At 38.2% G+C, this 24,485-nt stretch overlaps 1 protein-coding gene across 7 annotated transcripts in view; it reads left to right on the plus strand.

The window, feature by feature from the left end:
- RANBP17 (RAN binding protein 17) overlaps nucleotides 1–24,485 on the plus strand; it is a 315,477-nt gene that overhangs the window by 245,804 nt on the left and 45,188 nt on the right. For 5 of the 7 annotated variants that reach the window (XR_009353860.1, XM_059174293.1, XM_059174291.1 and 2 more), the window contains 4 exons: nucleotides 771–874; nucleotides 6,580–6,668; nucleotides 15,235–15,354; nucleotides 18,169–18,251. Coding sequence is in view for 6 of the 7 variants with exons in the window: in XM_059174293.1 (XP_059030276.1) it covers nucleotides 771–874; nucleotides 6,580–6,668; nucleotides 15,235–15,354; nucleotides 18,169–18,251 (396 nt within the window). In the remaining variant the exon portion in view is untranslated. The remainder of the gene's footprint in view (nucleotides 1–770; nucleotides 875–6,579; nucleotides 6,669–15,234; nucleotides 15,355–18,168; nucleotides 18,252–24,485) is intronic. The other 2 variants (XM_059174288.1, XM_059174290.1) reach the window with 1 other exon arrangement.

Genomic DNA, 24,485 nt, shown 5'->3' on the forward strand with positions numbered 1-24,485 from the left:
TGAAACTAATGTAACATTGTCAACTATACTCAAATATAAATTTTTTAATAAAAAATAAATAAATTGTGATTTGTGCATATCCATGTTTGAAGTGAAGATTCTGCTTTGATAGAATCCTTAAGGAGACTGCAGTCTATCTTTCAAGGGAAGAAAAAAAATTTAAAAATGACTCGTTTCTATAAAGAAAAGGGAGCTTGGTGCAAGAGGAAGTGTACCCATGGAGTATGTACTTAAAATCCAAATGACCCATGAGGGACCCCATCTTATTTGGCAGATAAAAGTTTCCCTGCTATCTGTTTAACAAATTAATAAAAAAAAAAAAGAACATAAATAAAAGGGAATAATAACTTAGAGCTATCTGGGCACCTGAGTCTGTGAGCCCTTTAGGGCCTTGGCACCTAAAGAGAAGGGGAAAAAAGGATCCCTGTCTCTGAGGCTTTGAAGTGGCTTTACTTGAGGCATGGGGGAAGCTCTGGGGGCAGTAAGAACTGAAGGGCTGAGATGCCTGGGGCATGAGTCTGTTTGATCCAATAAAGAGAAGAAAAAAAAAAGGCTCGTAAGTAATTTTGCTATTTCATTTGGTGCAAAAGAGAAGGGAAAACACCAGAATATTCAATGAGCCAAACAAAGTACAGAATGCAGCAGGAGTGTGGATGCAGCCTGACCCCTTCCCGGGAGCATTTCTAAGCCCAAATGAAGCACTCACTGCCTAGGCTAATGGATAATAGCATGCATTTTAAACCGTGGTGACCCTTTTGTTTTTCTGATAGGGGAAGATGAAGATGAATTTGAGAATTTCATGCTGCCTCTTACAGTCTCTTTTGAAACAGTCTTACAAATATTCAACAACAACTTTAAACAAGAAGATGTAAAGGTGGGTTTGTTCCTAAACATGACGAAAAGATAATTTTGCTCATTCTGGAATATCTAGATCCACAAAGAGGTTTCTGCATATTTCTGTGTGCTCTGTACCTCATCCATCTTGCTTCCTCAATTGTACATGTCTTTGAGTTGTACTTTTCATGTAAGTACTTCTTTAGTTTCTTGTACAAATTGACTTTGAGGTCAGCGCGTGATTTTGGACAGTTTGCGATTAGATGATTTATCTCGAGGCAGTTAGTATCTTTAAAAGAACACTTCTCACGGGTGCACTACTTCCCTCATCTACCCTGCACTGTATTCCTCAACGTATTTATATGGAGGAATGTACACACATACACATGCTAAAACACTACATCTCTAAATATTTTTTTAAACAAGAATTTATATAAATCAAGACTTTATTAAATGGCTAGGCATATATGTATAAATAGAAGCTGGTCTTGAAGTATTGCATTCTTAAACTGAACAAAGTGATTAGGATAACTGATAGCTAAATAAGGTTTTTATGTGCCTGTGGGAGCCGTATTAGGATTGATTTGACAAGTCAGTTCAGCTGTGGCAACAGTCATAATATCTAAGACAACATTATGTTTTATTAGTAAAATCCTTAAGTGTAGCAAGCTGTTTGTGACAAAACAGTCCCATATTTTAATGTGGGGGGTGGGGAACACAAGATCTGCAAAATAGGAATAGCATCTTCTGAAATCATAATGTGTCTGGGCTATTTTAAACAGATTGACACTGATTATTATTTTTAAAAGACTAATAAATGTACTCTAGAGGATGCAGGCACCTTTTGTAAGTGATACTGGAGTCATATTTTATTGTTATTTGGAATAAGTCAAAAACATTAACCATCATTTTGATGGCCTCTCTTCTCCCTAAATATATATATATATATATATATATATATATATATATATATATATTAGCAGTAAGAAGCCAGATATTAAAACGATAGCCTTTGATGATTATTTTAGTGTAATTCTTCTACCAGAATAATTAGCCAAATGGGATACCTTTTGAAATAGAGTTTTGAAGTGAATATTAAAACTCAGAATTTTTTAAAACCAAAAAGGATCTTAGGGATTTTCATTGTGTTCATCGTCTCGTGAAAACTCTTCACCAGAGTTTCTACTCAGGTTAGCTGTATTTTTTAGAGGTCTTCCAAATATTCTGAAGGATCCACAAAAACTTTGCGGCTTTAAGGTGGCTCTTGGTGCCCTTTATATCAGAAAGAAGCAGTGAGGTTGAAAAACACCATCTTTATAAAAATTACATTTGTCTCATTTGAAGATTTCATTATACTCCAAGCCATTTTGATGTAATCCCATCTAGTTTGATAGAAACCATCTTCCTAGAGTCATTTTTAATGGAGTTCCAGTGATATATCCCTAAACCAGCAAGTTCTTAACGACCCTGGAAAGTGACTGCTTGATTACACTTTAACGGTATTTGCAAATAAAATCACAAGTAATTAAGGGGAAATCTCCAGGCTTTTGAGCAAGTTTGATGCATGATAACTGCCTGATTCAGCTTCATCTAGAGTAATGCTGTGTAGGCAACAGCTACTGAGATCAATAGCAACGTAATGATAGTGGCAGAATTAAGTGAGTAACCTGAGAACTGTGCCTCAGAATGCATGCAGCTGCCACGAACCAAGGCCACACAGTGCACTCCGTGCTTCCGTCCTAAATGTTCATCAAAAGACGCCCTGCAGGAAAATGGAGTTAGATGCTCTTTATTGCTGATCGTGTCTCTTGCCACATTTATCAGGGAAATTGGATTAGCAGTTGGCAGCTGCAGGTAGACAAGATTCTGCAGTGATTAAATATGCAGCTTGGCTGCATTTGTTGTGACAGACCTTTAGTAAATTCTACTGTAAGCACCATCTGTCTAATTTGTATAAAGAAAACTTGGTGCTTTAAGCTACCGATAAAGAACTAAATCTGTTGCTTTATCATAAACAAAACTTTTGCACTAAATGCTTTTAAATGTAATTTATTAGGTTACGGCTATTTTTCTATCATGATGAATAAATAATACATGCAAAAGTGCTTTCAGGTACTTCATTTTGCAAGTACTAGAGATAAAAACAGTTCTGTTTTGTTCTTCAATAAAGTATTTAGTATTCCAATCCACAGGAGGTGATGCTGTTAAAATATCTCTATGAAAATGCCGCAGGACTGCCAAATTCATTTAATTTGCAACCCTTACCAGCATTTTCTAACTCCCTATTTATAGATATTTTTCAAATGCGGATTTCAGGATGAACAGAAGCAGCAAGGACCTGTGTTGCCAAATTGAAATATGGTTGTGAGGGGAGGAAATGCTGTAAAACTCTTAAATTTATAGCTTTGTTTTCTTACTTAGTCCTAATAAAATTGAAGAGAACCTTGAATTTTTGTCTTGGGTTTCATAGTAAAGGGAAAAAGAAAGAAAATGCTGTGACAGGTCCTGGCTCCAAAGCATTTGTTCAAAATGTGTGTGTGTTCCGCCTATAATTGTATCCATAGTGAAATATAGTCCACTACTCCCTTGACTCGTGCATCATTTTGTATTTGGCCATGACGTCATCGAGTTTAAGGAAAATGAATGAAAACTTCTCAGAGGAAGAGGAGCAGTTAAATAGGAACCTGCTATCTTTAGTCCCTTCGTAAAAACTCCACAATGTTAAATTATTTAAAATCCTTGATTTTCAGCATGCGCACATTAAAAGTTTTCGCACTAAGTGCCAAATGTTGCAAACAGCACTTTAACAGAATGATTTTGCTTTGATCCCTGTAGCAGTTCCTGAATAATTTATCACAGGTTATTGCCTTAATTCTGGAGAGGGATAGAGCAATAAAGGCAGATGAAAACACTCCAGTTGAAACACCTTGGGGCCTGCTCATTCCTCTGACACGGCTCTTTTGTTGGAACTATTTAGAGGTTATTAAGATGTGTCTCCAGAATTAAGAGTATGCTGTAAGGATGAAGACAGCCATCTTAATTCTAAAGACAAAGCACAATGACCCTTCACCTTCTTTTTCTTTGTTGTTATTATATAGTAGAATTATGAGGATAATATTATAGCTGCCCCCAGTAGTGCCACTACAGTAAAGGGTCTGTCAGACTTTCCATTAGAAACCCTGTTTTGGGGGTCAGGGTGGAAGGAGCCGCATTTCAGCTGTTTCCCGGCCCATTCGTCTCACACTTGGCACACAGACAACTGTTCACCATGCGGCACTGAGCACTGAGCGGTTTCTCCTCGAACTATCCAGAAGGAATCCTTACGATTAGATACCCAGACCTACCTGGCCCCCCAAACCAGCCTCACTGAACACATAGGATCAATCAATTGTGCACCAACCGTAGAAGGGCAACTTTTGAAATAAACCCTTTTTTACTATTTTAAATGAGATGGTGAACCGTGGCTGCTCCTTCCCTAAATTTCAATCAGACTGCCTCTGGCTCTCTGAGACGGCTTAGTAATCCAGTTGAACTGCTAGGTAGCAGTCATCCTGTCCAGAGCAGAGCTGGGTATGTTTTGGCCACCAAGAAAGTACTCCCTTCGTGTCGTTTGAGTATCTCTATAGACTATTACAGTTTTCTTGCTCCCGTAAAATACAAGATACTGTTTGAGCCTAAGAAATCTATTTCTTACCCACGTGGACACTGCATTTTTCTGTCCAGTGAAAACTACTGAAAACACACAGTTAGTTCTTAGGTTGTTACATGCTTCCTCCGCTCTATAGTAACATTTTCTGAAATTAAACAGTGATATAATTTCATAGATTCAAGGCACTTAGATTTTATTATTTTGGCATCTTTTAAAGAAGAAAAATTTGTGATAAAATAAATGTTAAACCTTTTTGTGTAATGAAGAGAGTCAAAAGATATTTTAACAGCTCTTTGCGCTAGGACAAGGAAAGTAAAACCCCTATTTCCTCTTGACCAGTTTAGAGCTGAATGTGGGTGCCTTATGTATATGTGGAGACTTACTGTAACCTACCTGTAAGTTTACATAATACAAGTAGGCCAAAATGCCGACTGTCTTAGAAAGACTGCAGAGCTAAATACTCAGAGTGGGATTGTTCCAAGAAGGCTTCTTAGAAGACGTATTTTGTTCCAGAGCCTGTGAGAAACGTGGAAAGCTGCAAAAGAGGGGAACAGGTTCCAGGTGGTGAAAATAGGTTACATAAAAGGCAAAATGGCTTTTTTTTTTTTTTTTTTAATAGCAAGTCACATGAGAGAACTGTAAGGAGGCAAGACGATTCTAGACTAACAGGGACTAGTGAGATTATGAAAGGAAAAAGAATGAGTCACTTAAAGAAGCAGAGAAGAAATTCAGGGTTTACAGACTCAGAAATTCAGAAATGCTTAGGTGGTTAAAAACTAAATATTTTATAAATGATGACTTCTGGTTATATCTAGTTACCTTTTAGGTACAGGATTGGGGGACGATCAGAAATTGCAGGTACTTCTGACAGACAAACTATTAATTTACTTCAAGATGCTGTTTAGCCATTAAGATGAGGCTTCAGATTCACTTCCAAGTCCTTGATGATCATTTAAAGGCCTTCCTATAAAGAGGTTTTCATTTCTTACCAATGTGTGAGGAAAAAGAAAAGAAAATCTGACAGAAGACTTCAGAACCCATTTCCTGGCAGAATCTTTCTACTGAAACAGTACCTTCAGAAATCACAGTTGCATATCTCAATTATCCCACCCCCTTGTTTTGCAATTATGTTTATTTGTGCTCTTTGTTCTGACATTCTAGCATCTGTTCATGGGTTTTCTTTTTCTCTTCCCAAGCATCATCCTAAGGACAGCTTAATTAAGAGTCCAGAGTACAAGGCAGATCTCTTTTATTTAAGAGTCAAGTTGTTTTTTTCTGTCTCTCTAAAACTAAATATTTATGGAACATTTAGTACGTGTTGGGCTCTTGCTAGGCATTTTTAAATAAGTTTATTAAATTTGTTCCTCACACTGCCTCTGTGAAAGAGGCAATAGTAGCCCCTTTTATAGATGAGGAAACTGAGACTGTAAGTTGTTGCCTTCCCTTCAGTCTTATCAAGCAACAGAGCTGTGACTCAAATTCAAATCTTCTAATAACCAGTATAGATTTCTTTTCCTTACACCTTTTCCCTTTCCTTGCTTGGGGAATGCAAATGCCCTTCTCGGAATGTCATTGCCGCAAAAAGTCACCTGGCCAGTTTTATTTTGTCCTCAGTGACTAGAGATGACTCTTTTGGGATCTTTGAATTCCAGTGTGCTTCCAGGAGAAACGCTAGGTTTCATAGTGGGACCGATTACGTGCAAGCCGGTGTGGTTAAGATTTTGCTATTATTAAATAATGTCTGGACCCTGAGCATCTCTGTTCTGTGGAATTATCAATCCTCATCTCCCCTGCCCCTGCTTTTTTTTTCCCCTAATTGTCATTATTCAGAAACAAAGTATATGAAGAATCTAAATGTTCCTAAACTACTGGAATTATAACTTAGCTCAATTTATAAGAAGTGAATTCGGGTTGGTCAGCAGATTTGATGGTCTGTTTGTTTAAAAGGGTCTATGGTTTTCTATAGAAAGGGATCTGAGCGAGACATTTTAGCTAATGAATCAAAATCAGATATGTGGTCATTATTGCCTGATTATTACTCCATCTGCTCTGTGCTAACGTGAAAATCAATTACTGTGTCTCTTTCCCACTGACAGCGTATGTTGATCGGGCTGGCAAGAGATCTTCGAGGGATTGCCTTTGCACTGAACACAAAGACCAGCTACACCATGCTGTTTGACTGGATGTATCCTTATTACACTGTGACAATACCAGCTCTGTGCACAGAGGGATGCCAGGCCCCTTGCTTTCGTTTAATAGTATGGCACAGTAGGGAAGAGGAAACAAAGCTAAATGAACTAATGTGTAATCAGCTAAAAATTACAGCACAGTGGCAGCAGTGCAGATAACTGAGCACAGCATTTGGAGACCCAGCTCAGAGAGGTCACTTTTTGGTGCCATTAAATATTGACAACTTAAAAATCACATCCCCAAATGATTGTTTATGTAGGGATTGCAGGGATAATCAGGCTAACATCTTTAACTCAGGATCAATGAATCTTACCATTTGGCATTTTTGAGCAGATTTGAATTTCTACTCCATCTCAATTAGCAGGGCTGAGAAGGTTACTTTATCTCTCAGAGGCTTAATTCATCATGCTACAGTTTTTCACCATCATGAAAATTTTAATACACGAAAAAGGGGAAATAAATGGCCAGGATTTTTCCTTTGGTATAAAATCTAAATTTTCCTTTGCCAAGGCTTGGTACAGAGAACAGCATAAATAAACAAAGCAACAAACAAACATCCCCCCACAGAAATACCTCTTCACATAAGAGTGAGACGAGCACGGACTTTGGTGTCAGACCAGGCTTAAAATCCAGCTCTCTACTTGCCGTGTAAACCTTGGCAAGTCGTTTCACTTCTGTGAGTTGGTTTTCTCATTTAAAAAAGGGACATCCAGCATCATGGCTCACTGCGACCATTAAAATAGGTAGCACATTTTATATAGTGTCTGAAACATATTTGGGAGTCATAAATAGTTGCTATTAATATTGTTTTAATAATATTATATGAATCCTCCTTGATTCTAACAGGAGGTGACAATTTATACAAGTCATATAGGTGTAATATGTTTTCATGTCTTTATATATAAAACCATCAGAGCACCTTAGAAGAATTCGATAGCCTTAAAGTTATTTTATTTTTTAAGTTACACTGTTTCTCAGTTGCTCTTTTCAGGTTCTTCTTATCCAAACTTCTTCATAAATTAAACAGCAGAAGAAACTTCTTAAAGGCAGTTTTTCACTATGGATGCCACAGATAGCCCAAAAAGATAGCTAACAAGGAATCTGGGCATGTTTTAGGGGGAACTCTACACATTAAAAAAAAAATTTTTTTTAACATTAATTTGAATACTAACATTTTTAGTTACTGTTAAAACCTACTTTATGGGGTGCCTGGGTGGCTCAGTGGATTAAACCTCTGCCTTCAGCTCAGGTCATGATTTCAGGGTCCTTAGATCGAGTCCCGCAACGGGCTCTCTGCTCAGCAGGGAGCCTGCTTCCCTTCCTCTCTCTCTGCCTGCCTCTCTGCCTACTTGTGATCTCTCTCTGTCAAATAAATAAATAAAAATCTTTAAAAGAAAAATAAAACCTACTTCATAAGGGGTGCCTGGGTGGCTCAGTGGGTTAAAGCCTTTGCCCTCGGCTCAGGTAATGATCTCGGGGTCATGGGATCGAGTCCCACATCAGGCTCTCTGCTCAGCAGGGAGCCTGCTTCCTCCTCTCTCTCTGCCTGCCTCTCTGCCTACTTGTGGTCTCTGTCTGTGAACTAAGTAAATAAAATCTATAAAAAAGTTAAAAAAAAATAAAACCCACTTCATCAGCTATATGTGTCCATAAAAGGATTAGAGATAAGAATTTTCTGTCATTGAAGAACCGTGTCTTTATTTCAGCATGCAAAGTACATGTAGAGAGACTGTAGTTTTTAATATGGAAATTCCTAAAATTCTTTTAACTATGAAGAATACACTGAAATCACATGTGACCTTTGTTTATCTAAACATAAATAGAAGCTCACAAAGTAAAAACTTTCATTTATTTGAAAAATCATAAGAACCTAGTTTCGGCACTTTAAAAGTGATCGTGATCTTGAACCAAGCTGCAACTCTAGGATGCCCAATAATTAATACTTCATGTTTCCCTCCTCTGCAGTCCCAACCAAGAGTCAAGTCCAGAACGTTTCCCCGCAGTGCCAAAAAATATAAATATCTGCCATAATTGATACTGCCTAAAATTCATAGAACGTATTGTAATTTAAGTTTTTAATTAAGTCTGTTTTCCATTTCCTCCCCAGCTTCATCTCTTTGGCACCTAGCTGAAATGAAACTTTTGTCCAGCAGATGGCAGACAATAGCAAATGGAAGGCCTCGGGACTTAATGTTTTGTTTTGAACTGGAAACTATTGTCTCCTCCATGTGATCATAGATGTTGATGTTATTAGGGTCCGTGGTGGAGGGCGAAGTGTCAGTTATGCAGAAAGCTGTGTTAGAACTGCCAAACGGGTTGGCTTGGTACCGGATTTGCTTATAATAATTGAGTTTCAGTAGCAAATCAGCTTCCTTGGGAAAAGGCCAAAGGCTTTTCATAATTGTATTGACAACAAAATGAATATGATAAATGGTGTTCATTCAGTTGAGACAAGATTTATAGTTTTCCTTTGGGCAAAGGATGAAGAGCAAATATTTATAATAATAGTAAAATTTGTTTAAAAGTTACATTATTAGATAATTCAAAAAGCTTTATTAAAATATTTTGAAATACTTTAAGCAGTTTCAGGTGATAAAGTATAGATTCTTTTCAAAGTATTCTAGTAATGTAAAAATGAATAAGTATATGGTTTTTAAAAAACATGGATATGAAAGTCATTTATTCTTACTGAAATATTGATATGTCAAACCGTCAGTGATGATTCCCACATTACTGCTGGGGAAAGTTTATTTTTGCCTTTTATTCACATAAATGTGTGTTCTCTAATTCGTTATACAGTCCTTAGCATGCAGAAGAAATGTCCTATAAGAGCACATGTCATCTTAAAGTCAAAATGCATTTTATTTACGGCGATTATTTGATAAGATGCTATTTTAGTGGTTAGCTATTTAATTCAAAAACATTTCTGTAAACACTGACTACATTAACTGCTACACGAACTGCATTGCTTATCACTGTCCTTCCAAAAGTAAATTGCCTGAAACTGCATAGCAAACATGTTGATAAATTGTTCCGCTGCTGAAGAATTGAGGAATCATTGATACACTTCTTTGCCCCTATAGTGAGAACACGACAATATAAAAGCACCTTACCTTGTACTGCATTTAGCCACCTTGTTTAGGCTTTTTCCCAGGTCATACTTAGACTGGTAAGTGTCAAGGATCCAGACAGCAATTGGAAAAAAAAGAAAAAAGAAATGTGTATGATTGTCATAACCTGATCTCTGAGTCCACTGGTTTTCAGTCAGGTCATCGGTGCTGTTTATTAGTATGCGTAAACATATCGTACAAAGACAAGTCTAGACCCTGTGTAGGTATGCAGAAGGGTGCAAACCTCAGAATAAAACAGTCGTGGAATCTGGTCCTGGCTTCACCACTTAACCTGTGGGGGCTTTGGGGAACTTCCTCACTGTCTCAGAATCAGTTTTCTCCTCCATAAAACAGGGCTAATCATACCTGTCTCACAGGTGTAGTATAAGAAGCGCATGAACTGACATCTGTAAAGGGCCCGCTATAATGTCTGGCGCAAAGGAAATACTCCAGCACTGTTGTTAGGTCTGTTTTTCTCCCAAATATGGAATGAGACAGAAGGATCCCATTTGCTCATTTATTCAGAAAATTTGGCTAAGGATTGTGCTAGGTTTCATGACGGATGTAGATTCCTTAGAGTCAAATCCTACCCCCAAATGAGCTTATAATTAAATAGAGACTGTTAGGTACCTACATACATGACTGTAATAAAATACAGAAGGTGATGAGTGCCATAACAACAGACACAAATAAAGTGATTGCATTTAGCTGGGGAATCAGGAAGGGCTCTGTCAAAAAAGTGTGGCTATTTCTCTGGATTTTACCAAACAAGTAGGATTAGAGTATTGGAACGATGAAGTAAGAGGTTTTCTGTTGGCCTAAGCACAGTTCTTGGAAGGGGAGTAGAGAAGAAGATGTTTTGCTGTAGGTACCACTGATTCATGATGGGAAATGCAGGTTGCCTGGGACCCCTGAATATCAAGCTAAGGAATTTAGACCCTTATCCCATAGATAGTGTGAGGCAGTTGTCCTTCTTACTAACAAAATCAGAATTGTATTTCAAGAAGAAAGTAATTGGCACTGTGTTGTACAGACTGAAATAGGGAAGAAAGTAAAATCACTGAAAAATCACTTCAGCAAGCTTTGTTTTAAGTCCTGTGTGTCAGGCCTGAGGACTGAATAAAAGGACTGTTTTTTACCAGAATGAGTAAAATAGATGGCACTTTAGAAGCTCACTATCTAGGGGGTTAACATACTAATATTCACTAGTATAAATAACATGCTAACGAATAGTGTGTTGTCACAAAGATGTATGCAAAGGACCGTATGAACATGTAAGAGGAAGAGATTGGCATTTTTGGCAAAACAAACAAACAAAAATAAGTAGGCTTCTCAGGGAAGTGGAAGTTGGGCAAGGTGTGGAAAGGTAGATTGGCGTTTGCTAGACAGGAGAGAAAGAAAAGACTTCCAGCAGCATTTGCCTTCGTGGACAAGGTATACTGTTTTGCATTCATAGAATACCTTTAAAATAAGCTCCAAGCCGGCAGGCTGTTTCTATTCTGGAATCACAGCCTCACACCCCTATCCCCTAAGAGTTTTAAGAAAAACTCCTTTATTGCCTTCTAGGATATTACCATGCTTTCCCTACTATGAGATCCCAGAGGGAAAGAATTACATTTTTACTCATTTCTGTTTACTTGGGGCCAGGCACATGGTAAGTTATACGAACTGCGCAGTGGGTGGATGGATGGGTGGTGGTTGTCAAGAAAGAAGAGCCGTACTTCTCATTGTGTCCTATTTGGCATCTGATTAAGGCAGCATCCTATCATTAATACTTTTGATCTTTCCTTTATCTGATGTAGACGTTAGGAATTCATCAGGAAGGTTAGGTGAAAGCAGTTAGGTCTGTACCTCTTCTACCTAAGGGCTCCCACTGTCCTCCTGCTTTCCGTATATACATGGTCCTCACAGGCCCTGGAAAATTAAACTCCGAGAGCGGGGTCTGCTTCTCACCCTGTAATCTGAGTCTGGCACTCTCACTCTGCAGCCCTTTTCACCTCCCTGCTTGGTAGACCTCTACTCTGCTTTCCAGTAATCACTCATCTTCTCTGTGGCAGTCACCTCTGTCAGAAGCATATTAGAATTGGCCCCACTCTCATTCTGCACAGAAAAGGAAGCATCCCCTCCTATCCCCCTGCTTTCTCCCATAGTGAGTGCAGTGTGCTCTGAAAAATAGGATGGTCCAGATGCCTTTAGAATGCCTAGCAAAGGGGCTTGCGTGTGCCTACGATACTCTTAGGTTCTGAGATTGGGGTCTTCACAGTTTCTTGACGAGCCTTTCCGATGCTTTCCCAGTAATGATCACTGAGTTTGTGCTCAGTAGATTTCTTAATGGAATCTCTTCTCACCTCTGCTCCTCTGACACTCCCTCTGAATTGGGGTACTCAAGAGCATCTCTATTGTATGTCAACCACCCAGACTTGAGGATGAATTCCCCGAGAATAAAAGCAATGTCTTTCGTATCTCTGGATCCCTCACCCCTAGCACAGCAACTAACACATAGTATCTGTGAGCTATCAAAAATAGCGTATTTTCGACTACATGGAAAAAGCAATAAGTTATCTGACAACAGCCAAAATGGAATTAATAATTAAGTTCATTGATTTCATTTTTATCCAACTGGAGCACTTCTTATCTCCCTTCTTCACCGTATTTTCCTTTGTAGCACTTTCTAACATATTATATATGTCTTTTATTTATTTTTGTCTTTTCTTATTAGAATGTAAATCACATGAGGGCAGGAATTTTTCAATGTTTGATTCACTGGTGTCTCCAGAGAGTCTAAAACGAATAGGACTTTAGTAAATACTTGTTATCGAATAGGACTTTAGTAAATACTTGTTAAGTAAATTCTTTCAACATATACAAATACAACACATGCAAATACAGAGCCTTAACATTGTATATCTGAGGAGACAAAAGGATTGTTTTTTTGCAGTTTGGGGGAGCTCGCCACTCTTAAGGGATTAGAAGGCTTATTTTATTGAACGTTGTATGAATTATTTCATGAAGCTTCAAAATGAAATGCACAGTTAAAAAGAAATAGATACTTCTCATCAAATATGCTATACCTCATTCTTAGGTTAACAGGTTTACAGTAAAAAATACTTACTGAAGCCCACTTTGTACCAGGTCCATGTATACAACAAGTGCCTAGGTCCTGCCCTCAAGAAGCATATAATAGAATAGGAGAGATAAAGAGACATAAAAGCATTAGCACAGGGTACCACAGCCACATACAGGAAACATACCAGCTAAGTCTTCAGAGGGGGAGGCCAGGAAGGCTTCTGAGGGACAAGCAATAATGGTGGGGGCAAGGTAGGGAAACACAGTCTTTGCCCTTTGGAAACTCACTGTCTAATGGGCAAGCTGGTAGCACAAGCAAGTAACCCTAGTAGAGTCTGTTGTAAGAGACATGGGGTCATCATCCTTTCTGATGGCTGAGTAATATGCCATTGTACATATGGACCACATCTTTATCCATCCATCCGTTGAAGGGCATCTCGGCTCCTTCCACAGTTTGACTCTTTTCAACGTTGCTGCTCTGAACATTGGGGTGCCTGTGCCTCTTCGCTACATCTGTATCTTTGGGGTAAATACCTAGTAGAGCAATTGCTGGGTCGTAGGGTAGCTCTATTCTTAATATCTTGAGGAACCTCCATACTGTTCCCGAGTGGTTGCACCAGCTTGCATTCCCACCAACAGTATAAGAGTGTTCCCGTTTCTCCACATCCTTGCCAACATTTGTCGTTTCTTGTTTTGCTCATTTTTATCATTCTAACTGATGTAAGGTGGTATCTCATTGTGGTTTTGATTTGTATTTCCCTGATAGCTAGTGACATTGGGCACACTACATCAAAAACTAATGATATTATATGGTGACTAACATAATAAAAAAAGAGAGAGAAATGGGGTCAGAGTGTTCATTGAACATAGATAAGAAAGAGGCTGATGCCTTTTGACAAAAGCGAGGTTTCACCGTCCCATGGGACGTGAACTTGAGCTAGATGTTGAAAGACAGGAATGGGTTAAAGCAGAAGAAGCTGCAAGTAGAGGAATGGAGACAAGAGAGTTGGCATCTGGGGCACCTGGGTGGCTCAATTATTAGGCATCTGTCTTTGGCTCAGGTCATGATTCCAGGGTCCTGGGATCAAGCTCCACATCAGGCTTCCTGCTCGGCAGGAAGCCTGCTTTTCCCCCTCCCACTCTCCCTGCTTGTGTTCCCTCTCTTGCTGTGTGTCTCTCTCTGTCAAATAAATAAATAAAATCTTAAAAAAAAAAAAAAATAGAGTTGGCATCTGTGGATTTGCAGAGGATTAAGAATGGCTGAATCATGGATAAGGCAGGAGTCCTAAGAGAGGGATCTGAAGGTATGCAGGGACTGGATCTTAAAGGGCCTTGTATGCTATCCTAATGAATTTGAAATGTATTCTAAGAGCAGGGAAGAAAATTGTGTTCTTTTTCACCATGGAGATATCTACCCATACCCACAGGGAAGGTACGCCATTAAGTGATTCCATTCAGCACTTTCACTGAAACAAAAAGACAAGTACACTAGAAAATACCAGAAAGAGAGAGACCTAGAGAATAGGAAAAGAAAAAGGAAATGAAGGAGTGGCATATCAAGAGTTTTGTTTTTTGTTTGTTTGTTTGTTTTCCTGCTGCAATTTTAGGCCTTAATTTTGTATTTATGTGTCCCTTTGTCAAGGAAGGAGTCAGTTATGGTTTAAAGGGCCAGGAGAGGTGAGTCAGAGTTTTCCAGTTCTGCTGGTCTCAGCCATTGACTTAGCAGAGGCACATGCTTCTTACTGTTGCTGAGGATGTTTGAGAGCTTCTCCTTGGGTGTACATGGGACTACCTTTTAGCTGACCCTGAGTACATTAAAAGTGACCCAGAGCTTTTCTTCAAACTAACATCTCCAGTGCTCCTTGGAGCTATTACAGTGGGACCAAGCCAAGCAAGTCAACAACTTAAAAAAACGAAGAGAATAGGTAGTTTCTAAGCTGAAAGATAGATGTATGGGGCTTATTATTATTATTTCCCTCTTTCTTTTATATATTTTCAAAATTCTATAATAATATTTCCTTAAGTAGTTTAATACCCAAGAAACTGGTATTAACAATCCAAATGTGTTTTTATCCTCATTAAATTTCTTTTCCTTTCATACAGTATTAAGCATGATTCTTATATGTGTTCTTTCAGAATATGTCTTCTATTTATAGTATATACCAAGAATGAAGCAACATAATGTGTGGGATATGTTACAAAGAACAACAAATCATTTACACCCCTCCCCCCCAAAAAATGTACAGCTGTGCAGGTTAGGGAGAGCAATTTATAAAATTGCCGTTGTATACTAAACATAGAGCATATGTGGATTCCTTCTTTGCTCTTTAAGTGCTGCCAATTTTCAGGAACAATATTTCTTTTGACCCTTAAGTTCTTTAACAGGCTCTATAAAAGGTACCCCACGTATCTTCCCATTCTTCAGAGGACGATCGAGCGGTGGTATGGTGAGCCAGCATGTACCACTCCCATCTTAAAACTTATGGCAGAACTGATGCAAAATAGGTAAGAAGTGCACTGGGGGAGGGGGAAAAATCACTGTTTGACGGCATCTCCAGAGGTCAGATTTTCCTGCCTGGTATGTGTATATTCGCTTAGCAAGAACTCAGGAACCAGAAGTTTTCAAATAATCAGTGAAAGCCATAGAATCAGAGCCCCAAGGTCGAGACCTCTTGGGGGGAAAAACGTAGTACACTTAGGTGTATGAGATGGAAGACTACAGCCACCATTATTTAAAACAGTCAAAGACGCAGATGGAGGTAGGGCAGCTATTTTAACTCTTTCACTGCTTAACTGCAATTCCATGTACTCTTGAAGCAGGAAAGAAGTTTAGAGGTCTCGGAGTTGAGCTGCTTCTTTATGAAGAAGGAGCCTGAGACCCAGAGCAGTTCATGGACTCATAGTTCATCTCAGGAGCCCCCGGGATTGTCCCTGCTTTGACTCCTAAGTTATCCTTCTCCCTCTTTGCCAGTGTGCACCTGTGTGGATGATTTATGTGCTCAACCTTCTCATTTAAGTAGTGATGACAGTAAACAAGGGTGCATATCTGTTTGAATTAGTGTTTTCATTTGAGAGTCCGGAGGTAAATACCCAATAGTGGGAACTGCTGGGTCATCTGGTAGTTCTAGTTTTAATTTTTTGAGCACCCTCTGTACCACTTTCCACAGTGGCTACACCGTTTTGCCTTCCACCAACAGTGCCCAGGGGTTCCTTTTTCTCCACATTCTCACCATTGCTTGTTATTTCTTGTCTTTTTGACTCTAGCCATTGTAACAGGTGTAAGGTGTAATCACGTAGTGGTTCTGAAACTAATATGACACTAAATGTTAATTACACTTTAATAAAAATTTTTAAGACTGAAACAAATGGCAGCTACAACACTTCCTTTTTTGGCAACTACAACATGTCTTAGAAATTGCCTAAAAACGTAAAAATAAAAAAAAAATTGCCCAGTTGACCTTATAATTGCACAGACGAGCAGAGATTCAAATACTCTGTGTATAAATATTAACAAAGATGTAGCTAAAAGAGAAAAACTGCAGAAAGCTAACTGGTTTTACCTCTTTAAAATATGTCATTGTGAATATGGCGTTGCACCAAATTACCTGTCACTTAGCCATCCTGTTTCATCAGTTCCTCTTTGTAAACTGCATGTTGGAAGGGAACTAGCCAGACAGAGAAGGACTATGGACTACAGCTGTAATTCAGCTCTTGTGCTGGGCTTTTCCCAGTAATAATTTAAAGTCTATTAAACAAGAGGTAGGAAAAGACCTGGCAAATAAAGAAATGTGAGTATAAATCTTTTTGAGGCTGTTTGTTTTTTTAAACTATTCTCATATTCTTATATGTATCTTAGATACTAAAGGAAGAGTACCTATGTATTTCATATTAGAAATTTGTTTTTGATTATTATGTTTTCAACCAGATAATTGATATTATATATTGCAGCTTTAACATTTAATACTAAATGAAAAAATCATTGCAGTATATATTTTATACCTGCCGTAGGCAAATGATTCATATCTATCTTCCATAATTGTTATATAATAAGTTCCTAGTGAAAATCCGTAATCTCAGAAAATGTTATCTTGTCTATATTTCTCCAGAATCCAATATGAATTATGTATGTTCATTTTCTTTAGTCAGTAATTATATGCCAACTATCAAAAGATCACAGTATTTCTAATCAGTTATCATTGTACCTTATACTAAAGCATTTTGAAAAAGCGTGGGGAAGCAACAATTCATCATTCCTGGCAAAAGGACTTTAGCAAGTATCTTTGCTTTTTTGGCATTTCTTTGCTAAGACCTGCTTTCATATTTTTTGCTAGTCCTTTAAAAATATATACCACTACTTTTTGAAAGCACAGAGACCAGGCATATCAGAACCAACTAAAGACAAATTGATGTTAAAAAAAAGTATGATGTCAGGATGGTCTATCAGTCCTTTATCCTGTTCATATTGTTCTGTACCCATCGGAAACCAGGGAAGTAGAATTGTTCTCATTTAGAACTTGGGACTTCTCTTTCTTTGAGCTATGTGCCATGGAAACTATAGTCTGAATGGGATTTAATGTATTTGAAATATGCCTAAAGTATCAGATGATTCATTATGCATATGAGTAGTATTAAAAGTACACAGGCCTTCTGTCACTTTAGAATTTGTTTTAAAAATATGGATGGAGCACTACAGGAGGTTACAAATGCAAACCTCTAGCCAGGTATTTATATAAACTTACATACACACCCCTGTATTTCTTTATTACTCTCTGTCAACCGCTTTGCATGAAAAGAAAAGAGAGGAGGAGGTCTGCCATATAGGTTGTCAAGATAATAGTTTTGATAGATAAAAGTGAATTCTTTGAATCAGCAAATGAATGAAATTAACTCTTCTTAATTGTCCTAATGTCTTTATAGTGAGAAATCAGCATACATATTTTATCAACACTTGTTTAATGGAGTGGAATTTTTTTAAAAGGGTAATTGTAGGGGCACCTGGATGGCTTAGTCAGTTAAGCACTGACTCTTGGTTTCTGCTCAGGTCTTGATCTGGTGAGTTGTGAGATGGAGCCCCACCCTGAGCTCTGTGCTCAATGGAGAGTCTGCTTGAGATTCTCACCCTCTGCCCCTCTCCACACTCACACTCATGTGTGCAGGCACACGGTCTCCCTCTCAAAAAAAAAGTAAATAAATAAATCTTTTTTTTTTTAAAGGGATAGTTGTACTCTGCTACTTCTAATCAATGGAAATGCTAAGCACTTTCCATCTACATTTGGTTTCTTTACATATAGAGTCTGATTTTTTTGCTGTATTTCTTAGATCCCAGCGTTTGAATTTTGATGTATCATCTCCTAATGGAATTCTTCTCTTCAGAGAAGCTAGTAAAATGATTTGCACTTATGGTGAGTATCTTTTTTCCATATTTGTCTCAGCAATATAACTTTATCTCTTTGGAGAAAAGAAAGATGTTAGTTATTTTGTTCTTTTGAACCTTCCTATCTGTATGTATGAATTTGTGAAGTGGGTAATCGCAGTGCAGAAAGCCAGGTATAGCTATCATATTGGCATCAAAAGTAAGTAAGCAGCACGCCTTTGATTACAAATCATGCCTGACCAACTTGATGAATCTCTTGGATAAAATTGCAGTGTCAGTAAGCAAAGGGAATACACTAGATAGAGTATTGAAAAGGTATAGATAGTCAAAATTGCCGAAAGTTCCATCAGGGAATTTGCTATTATGAATCAAGGAACGCTTAGGCTAGTATGTCACCAACACTGAATTTTGGAAAGATATCCTCCTGAAGAGCAGTAAATATTTTATGACAGGGAATTTGGGGGCACTGCACCCTTAGAATCAGAGTTCTCTATTAAAACTAGTCCTGTTCAGTTATTGTCCAAAAAATTCAGTTAGCAGTTAGACTTGAGCCTTAGGACTACCATAAACCCTAATTCTTGCCAATTCTGACAGCTTCATCAAGGAATTCCTCAACTCTGAGATCTTTTTGGAACCTGGGAATTGGGGGAGGCTGGATAAGAATCCTCTGTTCTAGTCTGCCCCCATGCTGGCTGGATGCGGCCTACAGGCTGGGCTCAATGCGGTGCTCTTCTTGAGAGATGGTTCCCTGGGTCCTCTCCTCTTAGTCTGTGTTTCCTTTTTTGGCTGTTGGTTCTTTTTTTTCCAAATCAGTAGCCAACTCTGAGTACACTTGGTCTCAAAAATTACCTGTAATTCTATTTTTTTTTTGAGCACCTTGAAACAGATTTTACAAAATTTTGTAAAGCCTCTTTAAATGTTTGTGAGTGTGAGTGTGTGCACACATATGCATAGGAACAACCACTAAAAGTGTATCACCTTTTTAAAAGTAAAAGCCTGTTTTGGTTTGGTTTGGTTTGGTTTGGTTTGGTTTGGTTTGGTTTGATTTAAAAAAAAAGAAAAACAAAAAGTGTTTTCACTTCAATTCAAAACCCACTCTGGATAATCATCTAAATGCATTATACACCTTTGTTAAAAATGCTTGGTCTTAACTGTGCATTTGATTTTTAGAGTTTGAGACAAGTGTATGAAAACTACATAAAGCACCTATTTAAGGCAGTAACCTTGCACTCTCCTATATCCATCTGTACCAGCAACTACATTGTCACAATTTTATTTATCTGTTGAAAATAGACACTTTAGAATCAAATAAAATAGAAATGCTTTGCCTCCTAAAGGTAAAAACGAACCTCTTCTCGAATATTCTCAATGCAGTTCACTGTATTTCCAGTGTATATCTAACTCCTTTCATTGTTTTACGTTTCTGGACATTTTCCAAAGCAGTATCTTAGAAAAAGCATAGTTTTGGGGATACCTGTGTGACTTAGTTGGCTAAGCATCCAACTCTTGATGTCAGCTCAGATCTTGATCTCAGAGTTGTGAATTCAGGGCCCCCACTGGGCTCCACACTGGGTATGGGCCTACTAAAAAAGAAAAGAAAAGAAAAGGCACAGTTTTTGGAAATTAAAAGCTCTGAGTCCCAATACGAACCCTTATTAACTCCATGTCCCTCATTCAAGACACCATACTTCTTTGTTCCTAATTTTCTCATACACAAAATTAGGAATAATGACTACCTCCTGACCTGCCCATCTATTTAGAAGAGGTGGTTAAATGAGCTACTCCAGGTAAAGGGCTTGGCACAGGGTGTGACATGGAATAGCGTTTGGTGAACATGCATTTCCTTGGTCCAAAGCCTTTCTCTTACATTCACAGAACCAGCTTTCTTTGGACAGGGCCCCACTGACCACATCACTTTTTGGTTCTGCTTCTGCTGGGACCACAGTGTCCTGCTTCCTTCTGCCTATAATAAGTGCTTAGCTTCTATTTCCTTGCTTTTAAAAAGGAAATAATACTTCTTATTAGGGAAAAATATATGTATAAGAATTGCTTAGTAGTTGATAGAGCTTTAACTCTAGAAATATCAGATTTCTGTTATGAATCACAATTGTATCTTCTTTTTCTGGATCAGGTTTCTTTCACTGAGTGTAATTTTTCCTTTGGGGCTTATTCACTATTGCAGTAGAACTGATAAGAGCAGTGACTTTCTCATCCAGTGTTACTGGACCTCTAGGACAGAATGTATGTCCAGCAAGTGACACCAGAAACAATCTCAGAACAATGCCAAATCTATAGGCTTCAAAAGCTACCCAGTCTTCCGTCCCGTTGTCCAATGTAGGCAAAAGCATTGTAGCAAAAGCTGAGAAACTTGACTGTGTGAGGATTACATTGGAGGAAGAAGAGGAGCAGACAGAAGGAGAGAGAGGAAGAGTGAAAAGAAGAGAAAGGAGGTAAAATAGAAAAGAGAAAAAAGCATTCTTGAAAAGGAAAGCCAATATGCTTTTTTTTTTACCCTAAAGAAAAACTAGGGGATTAAAGCAAGGCTCTGCACCTTGGCTTGGACTCATAATAATGGTAGCTTTTATTTTTTAATCAGCTCTTAACATGACTGCTCCTACGCTAGACCATTTATCATTCATTAGCCTACTGAGTCCTCAAAGTGGGTATTATTTTCTGCCACTCAGTACTCATTTGGCCTTGGCCAAGTTGCTTAGCCTTTCTTGCTTCAGTCTCCTATTAGATGGAGAAAAGAATACCTGCTTCATATGGTGGGCATGAGGATTCAGTCCAGTAGAGCATGGCGAGCTCTTAGACCAGTTAGCTTCTGGGATGACTGTGAGGAAGAAACTGAAGCTCGCCAAAGACTGCATAGTTAGCAAGCAGTTGAATTTGAATTTCATTCAGAGTCTGAATAACTGTAAATGATAGTCCTATCGGGCTCCATAGTCCTTAGTGCTACCCAGGAGCTGCCACAGCAAGTTCGTGCCTTGGATATTTCTGAGGAAGCACAGTTCTTTAAAGGATGGTGATTTCTATCCTAAAGCTTAAGGGAAACCAAAGGCTCAGTGGAAAAATGTCTTCTGCCCTCCACTGATTCCCATGCTGGCCACCATCAGCCAAGCTGATTTGATCTCTCTTCATCCCCTTAATGTTTTATTACTCATGCTTTTACCTCTGGAGACTGTAATGTGCTCAAGGAGGGAGATCATGTGGTCCCCATCCAGGAGGCTAGAAGATGAGGGAGAGTGTGACTGGGAGGGCACAGAAGAGCAGCTTTATTTATTTCTTTGGTAAGCCAAGTGGAAGGGAGGGGAAACCTATGGAGAAAAGAGGCCAGAACATTCTGTGATCCCTTCTGTCCCCATCTTGACTGGGTTTCTTCTCTGCTCACGTCTCATGGGCAGTGTTTGGACAGTCAGTGGTTGGGGTGGTGCAGAGCCAGGAGACTCTTTTTCATGTAAGCACCTGATTTGTTGCATATTTTGTGGAATACCTGTACCTTTCCTGCTCCGTGAGACTGGCAGAAAAATAATACTTTTGATATGCTGTTTTATTTATCTGCATTCTGTCATGATATACTTTGATGTAAGTTTTTAATTTTGCTTCAGCTCTCAGCTGTTCTCGCCGTTACAGCTCAGGGTCAGCAATGAGGTTAGCCACAGTAGCACAAAACAATTTCCTGTTTGTACTGCCCAGGTAACATTTGGATGAGGATTAAATTTTACCACATTTTCTACTAGCCCAAGCCTATTATTTCTAATGAGTTTTAAATTGCTTCAAGAACATGTATTTCAAAACTTAGTGCTGTGATCCATTCAGCCTGAGCAACTTAATAAAAGAAATTTCTTTCTTAAATTTTTGGTTAAAATGTTGCATGCAGTGTAATAAATGTTATTACTTTGGAAACCTACTTCTCAGTTTTAAGAACTGGATGTTTTTTATGCTCAATTTCCATTTGTCTAATCTTTTCTTCCCTTAGCCTCTGGGTACTGGTATCTTTAGTGACATCTATTGGTTGAAGAGTGCACAGAAGGGAGAAATAAGGATTATTCTCCTAAGACTAGCCAAAATGGAACTGCTTTTATTTCTTCCTTAGATACCTGATTTAAGAAAGCTCAGTGTGTGAAAATCTAAACTTTAAAAATGGATGGAACAGTTACGATTACTCACTACATATAAGAATTTACATCAGGGTTCTTTAAAGCAGTATATATGCCCCGGGTGCATTTAAGGTATGACTTAATCGTATGCTTAAATTGGATTTGAAAAGCAATGTACAAGCCACTGTTATTTATTGTGACCTAGAAAACAGACCAGTGGTTTTCCAGCTGGGATTTGCAGAGCCCAAGAGATCTCTGAAAGTACCATGGAGGCTCTCCAAATAGCAGGGAAGAAGGCACTCTCTCACCACCTTGACCAGAACCACCCGCTATGTAGTTGCACTAGGGTTTGTTTGTAGAAAAGATCGTCTTTTGAAAAGGTGATACATATTTTTTTTTAAAGAACTTGGAAACTACTGCCGTGTACTATTAGAAGCATTGTAAGAATAAAGGATTATGATTGTATATTTATGTTTGAATGACTACAAAAAGATGGTTGAAGAATGCATTGGTCTTGAAATAACTAGAGACTTCATAAAATGTCACCAGGAAATAATAGTTCTGGAAAACAAACTGTCCAGGAACACGCACGTGGCCATAGATCCTATCTGAAACTTGCTTGGAGTGACAGAGTGACAAGAAAATAGTAGAGAGTAGGACAGTAAAGCTCATGAAAGTCTTCTGAAGGCAGTGGAATGATCAACCCCTTGAGGATCCCAGCACCAGGATCAGGTGGCTTACAAAAGCAAGACCTCAAGGAACACGATCCACGCCAGATCCACACATGCTGGATGTAGCTCCCCTTTGCACACAAGCAGGAAGTACTGAGTAAGCTGTCAGATAAGTGAAGGTGATCTCCAGACACATGTACACTGTTTAGTGGATTCTTTCATCCAGGCAGCTAGCATTTATTGAGCATTTACTATGTGTCTGATGCTGTGAAAGTTACAAGGAATAGGAAAAGAAATAAGACACACAGAAAAAAGAATCTTACTGATTCTTCCCTTGATGACGCTGAGTCCAGCAGGGTATTCAATCAAGTAAATGAAGACTTAAGGCTGCATCATGCTCACGTTTATGCTTGAGAAGCGTAAGAAGAAGTTTCTAACTCAAACTGAGGTGTCAAACAAGGAAGTAGCTTTTGAAGGAATAGGATAAGGCCCAGAAGTTTGAAGATGTATTTCCAGCAGATGGTAGCTTTTACAAAATTCTATGAATATAATATATTAGCGTGGTATTAGCAAACAGCAGAATTTCAAAATTGCTATAGCGAATAGAAAGTGAAAATTCTGATGATCTCATCATTCAGAGGGAAGCATGATTAACAGTTTAGTGTGTGTTTTCTATACTTTTTTATGTGTGTATATAGATATATTTTTCCAAAAGTGATATTATAATACACTTGCTATATGTAATTTGCCTTTTTTTACTTATATCATGGCCATATTAATATATATAAATTGTTCCATATTAATATATAAATATTCCATATTAGTATATACATTATATATATTCCATATTAATATATATATAAATTTACCATATCTTTTTTTTTAAGTTTTTTTAAGTTTATTTATTTAAGTGATTTCTACACCAATGTGGGCTCAAACTCACAACCCCGAGATTAAGAGTCACACATTGCCCTGACTGAGCCAGCTAGATGTCCTTACCGTAGCTTCTTAAATAGCTGTAAAATATTACATTTTATGGTCATACTATAGTTTGTTTATTCCCCTTTTATAAATGTAACTTTTTATAAACATGTAATTTTTCACTACTGGACTCTTTGTGTCAGTAAGCAACTTTGTACATTTAGCTCTGTGAGCTTCATTCATTCAGCAGATATACCCTGGGAACAGCAGGCACTGTTCCGGACTTTTCAGATACATTTGTGAGCAAAGCAGTAAAAGACATTATTTAGTATGTTAGAAGGTAGTAAGTGCAATGGAGAAAAGGAAGAAAGAAAGAAAGGAGAAGGAATATTAGAAGTACCAGGGATTAGAAAACATGTTACAGTAAATTAAGTAAAGTGCCAGAGATAAGCCTCATTGAGAAGATGAAAGTGTAGAAGAGGAGATTTTGCATTTTTTAATGGAAATCCTCTGAATCTAGATCTTGAGACTTGTCTAGAAGGGCACTTCTGAATGCTGGAATCTAATCCC

Source organism: Mustela lutreola, chromosome 5, assembly GCF_030435805.1.
Source record: "Mustela lutreola isolate mMusLut2 chromosome 5, mMusLut2.pri, whole genome shotgun sequence".
Taxonomy (NCBI): Eukaryota; Metazoa; Chordata; class Mammalia; order Carnivora; family Mustelidae; genus Mustela; species Mustela lutreola.